We start from the raw sequence: 14,444 nt of genomic DNA on the forward strand, positions 1-14,444 counted from the left end.
CACCTCAGTGTTGCTTGCAGGGGATACTTCCTTCTGTTCCTGTCAAACTGCCAGGAAAAAGTCCACAAAGCCACTAAAATTTCTTCTTCCCCTTCAAAAATTCACTTCATTAAAATGTAAATTAGAAAATATTGAAAAAATAATTTGAAGTTCTATCTCTTCAGTCGCCTTTCATGGAATTCCAGCATGTTTCAGGGTAGAAATCGCCTTCCCTATCCTCTTAATTCTTAACATTTTTCCCTGAAGCTAAAATGCTGACAGTAAAAATGCACAGCCCTCTAAAGGTTGTCTCTCATAGGGTTAACTGTATTTAAATATAAACATACAAGAAATATACCACTTTTAAAGGCTGCTGATTAAAAAATTAGTTTCAATCACTTAGAACCAAAAAACAGGTAAAAAAAACAACAACAAAGACAAAGACACAAACGAGACAGCTTATGGAGCAAGTAGTTTAATAAATGCATACATCACAAGTCATGACTAGGGTTACTTAAGCCTTTTTTTGTTTTGTTGTTAAAAAATACAAAACCATAAAATGTAAAGCAATAAAACTAGTCACTAAGTTCTTACATCAGTCAACGATCAAACCAGATATGGACCCTATGCACTGCATTCATCTCACATGTGTATTGCTATACTGTACTTTCTCTTTTTCAAACAAGATGCAGATATAAATTGAATCTCACATTTAGAAAGAAGAATGACCCTAAGAGGATCTTGAAAACTCAAACTTTTGAAATACCTTTTGCTGCTGTTTAAATGAAAAAGGTTACTGACTCATTGATCTAACACACACACACACACACACACACACACACACACACACACACACACACACACACACACACACACACACACACACCATTTTTTCATTCAACGCTTCCCTGTAGCTGTGCAGAATAGCATTATATATACAGATGACTCTGAGAATAAATAGCATGAAAAGAATGCATTAAAAATGAGTCATGCAAAAACCAAATCAACACTCTCTCACTTTAAAAGAGGAATACGGCAGTCGCTGCTCTCGTTGCCAAAGTGAAAGCCTTGGTTGAATAACTCCTTTGATTCTGTTTTCTTTTTTTCATCCATGGAGCAGATTCTAAAACAAAAAAAGAGAAAAACAGTTAAGAATTCATCCCTTTGCAATCTTGTCACAACGATTGGCCTTTAAGACACTCTTAGATGTGGAGGCTGTCCATGTTTGAGACAAACACAACTAAAAGGTCAGACCTGGTAAAAGTTGTCATTACTTAAGAAACAGAAAGAAGTGAATTCAACCAGTTTAATCTTGTTATTTATTGGTCGCATGTTGTTGGTTGAATAATTTAGGAATGCTGGGAATGTTAAAGAAATACATCTTACAACCATCAAAGGAAATTCTTAACAATTATATCTACCATATAGGCTTTTTACATTTGGAGCAAATCTGCTACCCAAGCAAATACTTATCATTATATCCTCCAATAACGGTCTCTAGAAGCTTTTTTGAAATTTGAATTCTTTGAAGTATTTCAATGACTATCATGTAAAGGGTTAATTATTTGCCCTTGATTAAACACAGCCCTAAAACTCTTATCTGGAAACCATTGCCTTTCTTTAATTGATATTGTTGCAGCTAATGTTGTAGCTTTATTTTCATGGTCGCTAATTCAAAGTGAGAAGTTGTAAACTGGATCAGAGAGTGTGTTCCAACTATATTGGGATCACACTCCTCAGCCTCCCAGAGAAATGGATGTAAAGTCGGACGCTGATCGCGAAGCCGTACTCTGGAGAAACCGACCTCGTTTGGTGTAAAAGGAGAAGAGCGACGCGTGTGTAGGAGGGATAAGGGTGCTAGAGCTAGAAGCTGTCTTATTTCTGGAGATATTTTCCCTTCTTCCAGCGCTCTGTCTTTATGCTGTATGGATGAGATGTACAGTTATAAATCTAATTTCTTTTATAAACAAGCATTTTATGGCGCTAATTTATTCCCTTATTCTGGAGGAAGACGAACTGTGTGGACTTGTTATTTTAGTTGTTAAATTTAGTTTGTTAAGAGAGTGTGTTCCAACTATAGTGGGATCACACTCCTCAGCATCCCAGAGAAAGTCTATTCCAGGGTACTGGAGAGGAGGATAAGATCAAGAGTTCAACCTTGGATTCAAGAAGGACAATACGATTTTTATTCCGGTCACGGAACACTGGACCAGCTCTACACTTTCCATCGAGTGCTCTAGGGTTCGTGGGAGTTTGCCCAACCACTCCATATGTGCTTTGTGGATCTGGAGAAGGCATTTGACTGTGTCTCTCATGGTATCTTGTGGGGAGTGCTTCAGGACTATGGAGTACAGGGCCCTTTGTTGAATGCTGTCCAATCCCTGTATAGTCGAAGCCAGAGCTTGGTTTGCATTGCTACTGGTAAGTCAAACCTGTTCCAGGTGGAGGTTGAACTTTGACAGGGCTGCCCTCTATCACCAGTTTTCTTCTTTTTCATGGACAGAATTTCTAGGCGCAGCCAGGGTTAGGAGGGAGTCCGGTTTGGAGACCAACGAAGAAGTAGACCTTCAATACGCTGGAGTGACTATGTCTCCCGGCTGTCCTGGAAACGCCTCGGAATCCCTCCAGAAGAGCTGAGGAGGTGGCTGGGGAGAGGGACGTATGGGCAAAATCCCTTTGAGATGGTTGCCTCCCCAACCCAGCTCCAGATAAGGGGTTGAAGATGGATGAATGGAAGTTGTAACCTGTGGTTTGGCTTTGAAAGGCTACGTCTGAAGTGCCTTTTGCAATCAGGCAACGCCTTCTGACCTTTGAAATGCTCTTAGTTCAGGAAGTCCATGTTTCAGGCCTATTTTGCAGGATTATTTGACCATACCTGAAAGGTCAGACATATTAGTAGAGATTATCTAGAAATGGACAGAAATAAAAGTCACTGCCTATCTGCTAAGTTTATTAGCCATGTTTGATACATTACGTGTTTTTGCATGTTGTTTTGCCAATGATGTTTAACAAACTTAATCTTGTCCCGTTAGAGCAAGAGAAATGGGAATGTGGCAAAAATGACAGAAAGCACATTAAACAGGGCGTGGTATTAGTTGCATTAATAAGATGTTTCAATTGTTAATTGCTTCAAAACCAAAGTGGAAAGCACAGTGATATTTAGATATTTGCATGTCTCTATAACCTAAAATTATTGCTGAAAAGGAACCTTATCATGAAACTGAAGCTTCTTTCTAAAACCCACATAGAGCACAACCTTCTGTATTAAGGGCCACAATGGAAGCTGAAGTTGCCCAAAAGCTACCAGGAACTACAGTATTTCAAAGTAGATCTGGGTGGACAGATTTGTCAAACTAACAACCTTGCCTACTTCAAAGAGTGCTGCAGTGTACTAAGCCTAATTTCCTGATATATGAGATTAATCAAAGCAGTGCTCCCTCAATGTCATAACCAAAAATAATTCAGAAACCAAAGCAACTGACTGTACTCGACAGAGCTGACACCTTGGTTCACAGAAGATGGTGAACAATCTTGCCAGCAATATGATAATTTGCCAATATGAATGAAGCTTTGGCACCATGCACTTAGTAGCGGTCAAAATTACCTGTTTGAAATACAAAATAGTGTTTTTGAGAAAAATACCAGTAGATACAGTAGTACAATATACAGTAGTATAAAGGTTATACCCTTGGGTGATTAAATTGACTGTCTCCAAGGTAGGAGGCATTGCTTTACTATTGCAGTCTACACTATAATGACTTGAATGCAACATAAAAAGGCATTTTTATCAGTTTTGTATTTCAATTCTTTATGTACATTATTTTAATGTTTAAGTCATGAAAGAATAAAGCAATGGATACTTTTCAAAAATGTAAGTTTGTGAGTCAGTATGTGTTCACGCACATACTGACTCACAAACTTTAAGTCATGAGGAGGTGAGTCTTGACCTTTAAAAATCACAACATGTGGGATGAGAAAAAAAACTCCTTTTTATGTAGTTGTATTCACCTCATTCTCACATCTGACAAGGTGCCCAAAAATTCAAAATAAGTATTTTTATCCAAGGCTTATTCCAGGGTGCTGGAAATAAAAGCTATTACCCATCATTTACAGTAATATCCTTTAACACCATCACTGAGTTTGCCGTGTTTTGAAGGCCTATTTCGCATGAAGAGTCCAGCGGCAGGTTTTGTGGAAGTCCATGGACCAGATTCTTTGATGTCGAACATTGCGAGCTGTTTTCAAATTATCCATACAAATGTCACCACTTCATTCTGAGATATTCATGGATAGGATCTCCTGGAACAGCCTGATGAATGAGGATGTCTGGTTTGTATTGACTTTGGATAGCGAATTAGAGAATATAATCACGTACAAAAGATTGAAATTAATATCCTTCAGAAAACATTTCTGGAGAAAGTAGGCAGCTCTTATCTTGCTTGAAAATGCGTCCAGAGAGATGTAAAAGTCCCTAGAGAGTAGCATCTGGAATGCTCCATGCATTCAAACCAAACCCAGGCTGGCAGTGTGGCATGGGTCCATCTCAAACATATTCCAATTCATCCTGGGGTGTTCCCAGGCTTGATCCAAGGTAGACCTACAAATCACTGGTGTCCCTCCTTACCCTGCACATGACAATCTGATGTTATGATTGAAACCTCAGTGCAGTAATCCTTCGCTTGTTTGCGTTTTAAGATTCACGGCTTCACTGCATGGCAGATTTTTAGTAGTCAAGTGATATCATACGCACATGCTATTGGCTGACAGCATCCCTGTCAGCCAGTAGCTGATACAGATGCTGTCACTTCAGTGAAACAGAATTGCTTTAAACAATCTATAAGAGTATGGGACAAAGGTAACACAGATATGTGATTCAATATCAGTATGGGGAGGGTTCATAAACTTTTAATTTACTGTAAATAATAAAATAAATAGTTTGTCGCTATTTCGCGCAATTCCATTTTTCACGGGTCCTGGAATGCATTAACCGCTAGTAACGAGGATTACTGTAACTGACTAATTTATGTATAGATTTTTTTTTCCTTTGTGCTTTCGTCTTATTTGTGGTCACACCAAAAATGGTGCCAGCATTCGCATTGTTTTTTTAATCTTACGTGAACTGAATTTCTCTGCTTTAGGCACTTGCTGGTGTTCTTGGTTTATGGAAAATGAATGAATGTTCTTATAATGTTATTACTCTAACTACCAGCAACAAGAAATTAGTGCTCCTCTAAAACTTTTTTTCAGTTTGTTGCACTCATCTCAAAGTCAACGGGTTCATAGCTATGACGTAAAACTGCCACTATAATTGTCCTGTTTTACTTGTCTTTATCCTCTTCATTCTCTTTGATATCACAATTATAATGGGATGAAAAGACAAAAACAGAAAAAAAGCAATTACTTTTTCTTTGCACCTTTAGGCTGTATGTCAAAAACTGTACAGAGATAATCTGACATATTTTTTTTCTTCTTCTGGCTTTTCTCTTCAGGGGATGCCACAGTGAGTCAGTTACCTCCATCTAACTGTTTCCAGACCAGTAGTTCTTAATCTGGGTTTGATTGAACCCAAGGGCTTCGGTGAGTCGGTCTCAGGGGTTCGGCGGAGATGGAGGTCAAGACAAAACACCCGACACGATGTGGAAATAATGTGTCGGGTGTTTTTGCTGAACATACACAAATCACTGTGTACGTTCGACACATCGTGTCAATTTGTGATGACACTCCCCCCTTAGCCATCACTGGCTGCAGGTGATTACGATACACTTATTAGCCTACCTGTGCTACATGGTATTTTGCGCCTTCAGTAGTCGATTTATGAATATCATGATGGTACGTCATCTGATTGCTTTATATTTTAATTCATAGTAACTATGTTGAGCAAAAAAAGAAAGTGGTCGGACAAATATGTACAATGTGAATTTAGATGTACTTCATAAGGGAACGTGATGGGAGTCAGCTTTCCCACATGATTTGCAATGTCAAGTTGAGCAACTCTAGTCTCGCACTGGCAAAAATAAAGGAACACTTCCTTAAGCTGCATGGAAAACAAAAGAAACAGACTTTACTGTGAAAATGACACAAGAGTGGCACTTGCCAAGGTGAAGCAACGCATATCTGAACTGGTCTCTCAATAACAACAGCAGAAGTCACACTGATTTTCAGGTAGGTAATTTCATGTGAGTTCATGCACTGTCTTGGTTTTGTTCTTTGAAAAAGGTGACATTAATGCACAATTCATTAAATACACCAGTAAAACATATTCTTATGTCTTAAATTTGAATATTTTTTTTTATATATTTTTTTTTTACTAAAGAAGGGTTCGGTGAGTGAGCATATGAAACTGGCAGGGTTCGGTACCTCCACAAGGTTAAGAACCACTGCTCTAGACCAAACAACATTGCTGGTCTCACCACAGTTTTGTACACCTTTCCTTTCATTCTAGCTGAAACTCTTCTATCACACATCACACCTGACACTCTTCCATCCTGCCTGTAGATGCTTATTCACCTCTTTCCACTCTCTCTATTGCTCTGGAATTGCTGACCCTAAGTACTTAAAATCCTCCACCTTCTTGATCTCTTCTCCCTGTAACCTCTTCTACTTGGGTCCCTCTCATTCACACATGTACTGTCTCACTGCGGCTAACCTTAATTCCTCTCCTTTCCAGGAAAAGCCTCCACCTCTCTAGCATCTCCTACACCTTGTTCCCTGCTCTCACTACCGATCACAATGTCATCTGCAAACATAGTACATGGAGATTCCTGTGGAACCTCATCTGTCAGCCTGTCCATCACCATAGTAAACAAGAAGGGGCACAGAGCTGATCCCTGATGCAGTCCCACCTCCACCTTGAACTCCTCTGTCACACCAATAGCACACCTCACCACTGTCTTACAGTCCTCATACATGTCCTACACTGCTCTAACATACACAGGTACCTCTACTTACGAAATTACTTGGTTCTGGAAGAAATTTTGTAAGTAGAAAATTTCCTATGTAGAGAAGCGTTTTCCATGCAAATGCCCTAATCCGTTCCAAGCCCCCCAAAATTCAGACATAAATGTTTTATAAAGCATAAAAATGCATCAAAACATGTAACAAATACATGTTACGATTAGATTATTATACAATAAATGAGGGTTGTGCATAACGTAAAAAACATAGAATAAAGAATAAAAACGATGGTTATTTACCTTTTAACTGCTGTCCTAATTGTTTTTTGCCCTCTTTGGTTCATGCGTTCTTGCCTCACCATACCGAACAACAGAGTGAATTCCAGTCCTCTTTATGAACTTCTCCAAGTCCCACGCAATGCTGTAAACTGCTTAAACTTCCTTTTGTTTTAATAATGTGGTGATTTTAGATGCATTACAGCCATAGTCTTTGGCAAGATCAACCAAACACAAGCTTTTTCAAGCTTTTCTATTATCTCTTGCTTTGTTTTTTATGGACAAAAAAACTTTTATTTTCCTCTTTTCTCCGTCACTTGAGTATTCCATAGCGAATACTAAAAAAGTTAATATATTTATGTAAAAACATCAGAACACGTCATGGATGGAGGGCCGAATGACGAGGACGCTGCATAGAAACCTTATCTAATGAGGGACCTCCTCTTAGCCAATGGGATGCCAGGAACCTAGGTAATAGCCAATGGCAGAGCAGCTATAAGAATTGCATTGTTGCTTTGAGGAACCTTTGGGAGCTGCGAGCAGCATCCCATACTGTATTTTTACCTTTCGTAACTCAAAATTTTTTTTGTAACTAGAGGCAATATTTTCCTGTTGAGGCGTTTCGTAAGTAGAACATCTCGTAAGTACAGGTACCACCGTACTTCTTTGCCACTCCAGACTTCCTCATATAATACCAAAGGTCCTCTCTGGGCACCCTCTCATAACATTTTTCCAGATCTACAAAAACACAATGCAGCTCCCTCTGGCCTTCTCTGTACTTCTCTATCAACATCCTCAAAGCAAATACTGCATCTGTAGTACTCTTTTCTGGCATGAAACCATACTGCTGCTCACAAATGCTCACTTCTGCCCTTAGTCTAGGTTCAACTACTCTTTCCCATAACTTCATTGTATGGCTCATCAGCTTTATTCCTCTGTAACTGCCACAACTCTGCAAATCTCTCTTGTTCTTAAAAATGGACACCAACACACTTCTCCACTCCTCAGACATCTTCTCACTATCTATAATCCTGTTGAACAACCCAGTCACAAACTCTACTGCCAATTCTCCTAGACATGTCCATACCTCCACAGGTATATTATCAGGACCGACTGTCTTTCCAGTCTTCAACCTCTTCAATGCCCTCCTCACTTCATCCTGACTAATCTTTACTACTTCCTGGTGTTATGCCCCCAGTCTAGGGGAACCTTGGACGCAACACGCTTGTGCGCTCGCCACAAGAAAAGGCCAGCGACAACAGTAAGCCAAGTTCAAACAAAAAGAGAGCAGTTTTATTTTCCTCATAGGGAGAAACAGGTGCCAACATAACAAACATAAAATATCCTAAATCAACCCTACCTTCCTAACAAAAGAAAAAGGGAAATAAATAACAAGGTACTATCCTAACTATGTAAACTCAAAACAGGAGAAAAGGGTTGAAAGAAAACAGCTTCTCCCTCCTACCAACTGCTCCAATTATCCAACAGATTATTTTTACTAATATGTGCAAAGTCAGCTTTAGCTCACCCAAAAACTACAAACACAGAATTGCCACATTAACACCACAACATCAGTCTATCAAGCTGGCTTTTCCTGGCGGTGGGAAGGCTGGAGAGGAGACAGAGTGCAGTCGGCGGGCTGTTCAAATAGGTCAGGGGCCCGCCCCCTGACCAATCGTGCGGCAGCAATCAGGCGAGCCAGCCAACGAGCGGACACCACCTGCTCCTAATTCACTCATTAAAACACACACACAAACCAAGGAGAGAGGAGACACTGCAACACAACACAAACATAACAATACATGACCCATGGGGTCATAACACTGGTTCACAACAACCACCTCTTCTAGTCTTTGTCTTCTCTCATTTTACTCATTCATCAACTCTTCAAAGTAGTCTATCTTCCCATCACACGACTAGCACCTGTCAATAGACTTCCATCTCTATCCTTAATCATCCTAACCTGCTGCACTACCTTCCTCAATGTGGAGGGGAAGATCTTCTTCAGTGTTGTTGCCCAAAGGCTCTCTATGTTCCTCCAAAGAAACAACTTTGTTGATAAATCAGTGCATAAAGCTGGGATCCAGGGTTTTTCAGGATGTTTGGAGCACGCCAATATGATCTGGCACCAGATACAAGGTGCAAAAAAGGAACGGAGGGACCTACATGGGGTCTTTCTAGACCTCGCCAACGCCTCTCGGTCAGTCCCACACAAGATCTTGTGGACTGTTTTCAGCTACTTTGGCGTACCAGACCACATCACGAAGCTGATCAAGACCTACTTGCAGGATCTCCAGTTTTGTGTAACAGTGGAGGGCAGCACCACCACCTGGCAGCATCTGGAAAGTGGCATCATGGCGGGCTGCACAATTTCCCCTCTGGCATTCGTCATGGCAATGGAGTTGATTATACTGGCATCCCGTTGGGTAGTGGGAGGTGAGAGGACCAAGAGTGGCCTGCGTCTTCTACCTATTAGACCCTATATGGACGACATGACCATCTTTACAACAACAAGACCATGTACGAGACGCCTGCTGCAGAAACTCGAGGGAAACATTCAATGGGCCTGAATGGACTTCAAACCAAGCAAGTCAAACAGTATTTCAATCGTTAAAGGCCAATTGACCGGCGAGCATTCCCACATCAGCGGTGAACCAAATTTCAAAACTCTTAGAGAAGCCCATCAAGAGCCTCGGACGATGGTATAATGCAGACCTCAGAGACACCCAGCAAATTGAGCAACTGCGGCAGGACACAGCCAACGGCTTGTGGCAGATCGACAAGACTGCACTACCAGGGAAATTGAAGCTGCGGTGCCTCAAGTTTGGTTTGTTGCCCAGACTCCTGTGGCCACTGACAATGTATGAGGTCTCTATATGCCATGCTAATTGCTTGGAAAGGCTGGTGAACTCCCATCTGAGGAAGTGGCTGGGACTCCCCAGGTGCTTCAGCAGTGTTGGACTCTACAGCAACAGAGTCTTGTCGCTACCAATCTCCAGTGTCATCGAAGAGTTCAAGTGTGCCAAGGTGAGACTGGAGATGTCCTTCACTGATTCCCGTGACCCTGTCGTGAGAGGTGCCCCTTCAACCTTGGCTACAGGAAGAAAGTAGACCCCAATCACAGCTGTCGTAGATGCCAAATCTGCCCTACTCCACCACGAAGTAGTGGGCCATGTCCAGCAAGGTAGAGCAGGTTTTGGCTCTGGAATGGTAACTCCTCTCTGGCGAAAGGCATCCACAGCTGAGTGATGAACTATGGTTGTAGAGGAGGTGCGTCGACAGGAGGAAGCAACTAGACATTCCAAAGCCATACAGCAAGCTAAGCAGGGCAGGTGGATGACGTGGGAGGGTGTTGAGAAGAAGAATGTCACGTGGAGCGAACTCTGGGGAATGGAATCCAACAGGTTGAGTTTCATCCTTTGAGCAACTTACGATGTTCTGCCATCACCCATAAATCTGTATCTATGGTTTGGAAAGGACCCTGCATGCCCCCTGTGCTCGACCCCAGCATCGCTTAAACATATCATGGTGGGCTGTAAAACTAGCCTCACTCAAGGCAGATATACATGGAGACACAACCAGGTCCTCAGATGCATCGCTGATAAAGTTAAATTCAAGAGGGTTTCCATCAACGCCCTTTGTTCGGGAGGGGGAACAGCAGAGGGCAAGGCCCCCACACGCTGACCTGGGCCCAGTGAATGCAGCCAGGGACTGGCAGATGCAGGTTGACTTGGATCAGAAGCTCCTTTTCCCCCCGGAAATCGCAGTGACCACCCTGCGTCCGGACCTCGTCCTATGGTCCAACACCTGCAAGCTCGTCTTCATTGTGGAGCTAACAGTTCCTTGGGAGGATGTCATAGAAGAAGCGTATAAACGCAAGAAACCTAATAGCTGAGGCAGAGGACAGGGGATGGAAGGCGAGGGTGCGCCCAGTGGAAGTGGGGTGTAGGGGCTTTGTGGCTTCCTCGACTGCAAAGTTCCTTAGGGAGGTTGGAGTCAGGGGACAGGCGCACAGACAGGTCATCAAAGAGCTGGCCAATACTGCAGAGCAGACGAGCCATTGGTTGTGGCTGAAGAGGAGCAACACCATCTGGGCTGCCAAGCCAAACGCTTAGCCCTGGGACACACACCCAGGTCTGATCAACCTGTGGTGGGCCTGCCTCAGCTGAGGGCGTATTGTGATAACTGGCCGAATCACTCCATGATCTGAGGACACAACTTATGATGTGTCCCAGTGGCTAACCAAGGTCGTAAAGCAGCAGCTACTCCTCTACTAAGGTATGCGGTCAGGCGCAAGCTTGGCTCAGGGAGGGGGACACCCCTGCCATGCATAGTCCCGGGATCTGTACCATCTAGTCATTTAATTGAATGTCTGTCTTGCCAACCTGTACAGATCAGTCTCTCCCTCCTTACTGTCCAACCTAGCATACAAGTCATCATAAGCCCCTTGTTTGGCCTTTGCTACCTCTACTTTCACCTTATGCTTCATCTCCCTATACGCCTGTCTACTCTCCTCAGTCCTCTCAGTGTCCCACTTCTTCTTATCTAACCTCTTTTCCTGTATACACTCCTGTACCTCCTCATTCCACCACCAAGTCTCCTTATCTACTTTCCTTCCAGATGACACACACAAGTACTCTCCTACCTGTCTCCCAGATCACATTAGCTGTACTAGTCCTGTCTCTCTGGAAGCACCTCCTGACCACCCAGAGCCTGTCATAGCTCCTTCCTAAAAGTCATGCAACACACTCTTTTTCAGCTTCCACCACCATTTTTTTTTTTGCTGAGGATGGTGGCGCGTGCACACAAAGCAGCTCCTCTCTCTCCCGATAGTTTTTTTTTTCGTGTTTTTTGTGTCTTGTCTCTCCATGTGTTAGTCCATCTTTGTCATGCCCGTCTTCGTCATGTCTACTTGCTCTAAGGCGCTCATACTCCCGTGAGTTTCTGTTCGACATGCGCAGAACAACTTTTATGGACTTTTTTTTTTACCCAGCAGACGCGGAAGTGCTGCGTGAGTCGGTCTGCTCCGGAGGCCTGCTCAATCACCGACCCCCACTCCTGCACCCAGCCCGCAGTGGAAACACCACAGGTGGAACATGCGTCATCTGGGCTAGGCTAGCGGCTAGCTCTCACTTGCCGGCTACCCCGACCATCACACTCGCCAATGTAAGCTCACTAGACAATAAACTAGACTACATCCGCCTGCTCTGATCATCATCTAAGTCTGTGGATGAGTGTTGTGTCTTTGTATTTATGGAAACATGGCTCACTGACAGCGTCCCAGACTGTGCCATTTAGGTGGACCGGCTAACGTGCTACCGGGCTGACAGAGTGCTCATCGAGGGGGGGAATACCTGCGGCGGGGAACTCTGTGTTTACATCAAGGATGCTTGGTGCCGTGACGCTGCTGTGGTTTGCACACACTGCTCTCCTCTGGTGGAGCTTATTATCATCAGATGCCAGCCATTCTACCTGCACAGGAAGTTTTCTGCCATATTGCTGGTGGCAGTATACATCCCTCCAGCAACCACAGGAGTGAGGCACTGAATGATCTCTACCATCTCATCAGTGAGCAGCAGACAGTCCACCCAGATAACTTCCTCATTCTGGTGGGGGACTTTCACAATGCAAACCCCAAGAGTGTGTTTCCAAAATTACACAGACATATCAACTTTGCCACCAGAGGAGCTAACATCCTGGACAATGTCTTCACAACACATAAAGATGCCTACAAGGCCCGTGCCCTCCCCCACCTTGGGGCGTCAGACCACACCACTGTTATGCTAACGCCAGCATACAGACTGCTCGTTAGAGTCGTCAGACCTGTGAAAAGGCAGATACGGATGTCACGGTCACCAGAACCATCTCCATTCGAGCCAACCATCATAAGATAAGATATACTTTATTATCCCAAGCAGGGAAATTTGTCTTGGGTAAGGTGCACTTAGTCAGCATCAACGTTTATAACAAGTCAATACAAAGATAGCAGCATTGTACATACATAAAAGAGACAGAAATGCCAAAACAAGAGGATATCACTGTCCTCAATCAATGTTATAAAATACAAGAACCAAGTACATTAGTGAAACAAAATAAAGTGCGTAAACACAATAACATAAAGCGGGACCACAGGTCAGCTCAGCATTCAACACAATCATCCCCCAGCAGCTCATCCACAACCTTGACCAGCTCGGACTCAACACCTCCATACACAACTGGCTGCTGGACTTTCTGACAGGGAGACCACAGGCAGTTTGAGTCGGTGACAACACCCCAGCACCATCAAGCTGAACACGAGAGCCCCCCAAGGGTGTGTACTGAGCCCCCTCCTCTTCACTCTGCTAACCCATGACTGCACACCGACATCCAGCTCCCACCTCTTCATCAAGTTTGCAGACGACACGACTCTGGTGGGTCTCATCAACAACAACGATGAGACAGCCTACAGAAATTAGGATAGCCTCCTGGCTATGTGGTGCAAGGAAAACAAGCTCCATCTGAATGTAGAGAAGACGAAGGAGATTGTTGTGGACTTCAGGAGAACATGCACTCAGCATGCTCCACTCACAATCGATGGTGCTGCAGTGGAAAGGGTCAGCAGCACCAAGTTCCTGGGTGTGGAACCTGTGGGACCTGTCCTGGGACCGCAACACCGCATCGCTGGCCAAAAAAGCCCAACAGCACCTCTACTTCCCCCGCAAACTGAAGAGCCCCACCCCCCATCATGCTGACCTTCTACAGAGGCACCGTTGAGAGCATCTTAACCAGCTGCATCACTGTGTGGTACGGCGCCTGCACCGTTTCTTGCCGTAATACCCTGCAGCACATCGTGAGAGCAGCTGAAAAGATCACTGGTGTCTCTCTCCCTTCCCTCACAGACATTTACAACACACACCTCACTCGCAAAGCCATGAGCATTGCAGGTGATCCCACACACCCCTCTCACAGCCTTTTCAGCCTGCTGCCATCAGGTAGGAGACTGCAGAAACTGCAGGCCAGAACCAGCAGGCTCAAGGACAGTTTCTTTCACCAGGTGGTCAGGAGGCTCAATTCCCTCCCTGCTCTGCCCCCTGCCATAGCCTTGAACTCCACCCTCACACTGCCCTGCCTTCCCCCAGCACCTGACTACCTATCTCTCTCTCCCCCCATCAACTCAGGGACTACGCACACGTCACTTCCCCTACGGGATTAAAGAGTGTATGGAGATGTTCACCATCCCTTGTGTTTCGTTTAATACTTCGTGCTATACTGTCTGATGTACTGTCTGTGTTGTACTGCCTGTGTTGTCCTGCTTGT

The 14,444-nt window shown here is 43.8% G+C and overlaps 1 protein-coding gene across 1 annotated transcript in view; it reads right to left on the bottom strand.

Annotated features, from left to right (window-relative positions):
* Window positions 1-448: 448 nt before the first annotated feature.
* The window catches only part of LOC137589474 (MICOS complex subunit mic25a-like), an 88,698-nt gene continuing 74,702 nt past the window's right edge, over window positions 449-14,444 (bottom strand). The window contains exon 8 of the mRNA XM_068307263.1: window positions 449-1,102. Coding sequence (XP_068163364.1) covers window positions 1,085-1,102 — 18 coding nt within the window. The 3' untranslated portion in view covers window positions 449-1,084. The remainder of the gene's footprint in view (window positions 1,103-14,444) is intronic.

This window comes from Antennarius striatus, chromosome 2 (assembly GCF_040054535.1).
Source record: "Antennarius striatus isolate MH-2024 chromosome 2, ASM4005453v1, whole genome shotgun sequence".
Classification (NCBI taxonomy): domain Eukaryota; kingdom Metazoa; phylum Chordata; class Actinopteri; order Lophiiformes; family Antennariidae; genus Antennarius; species Antennarius striatus.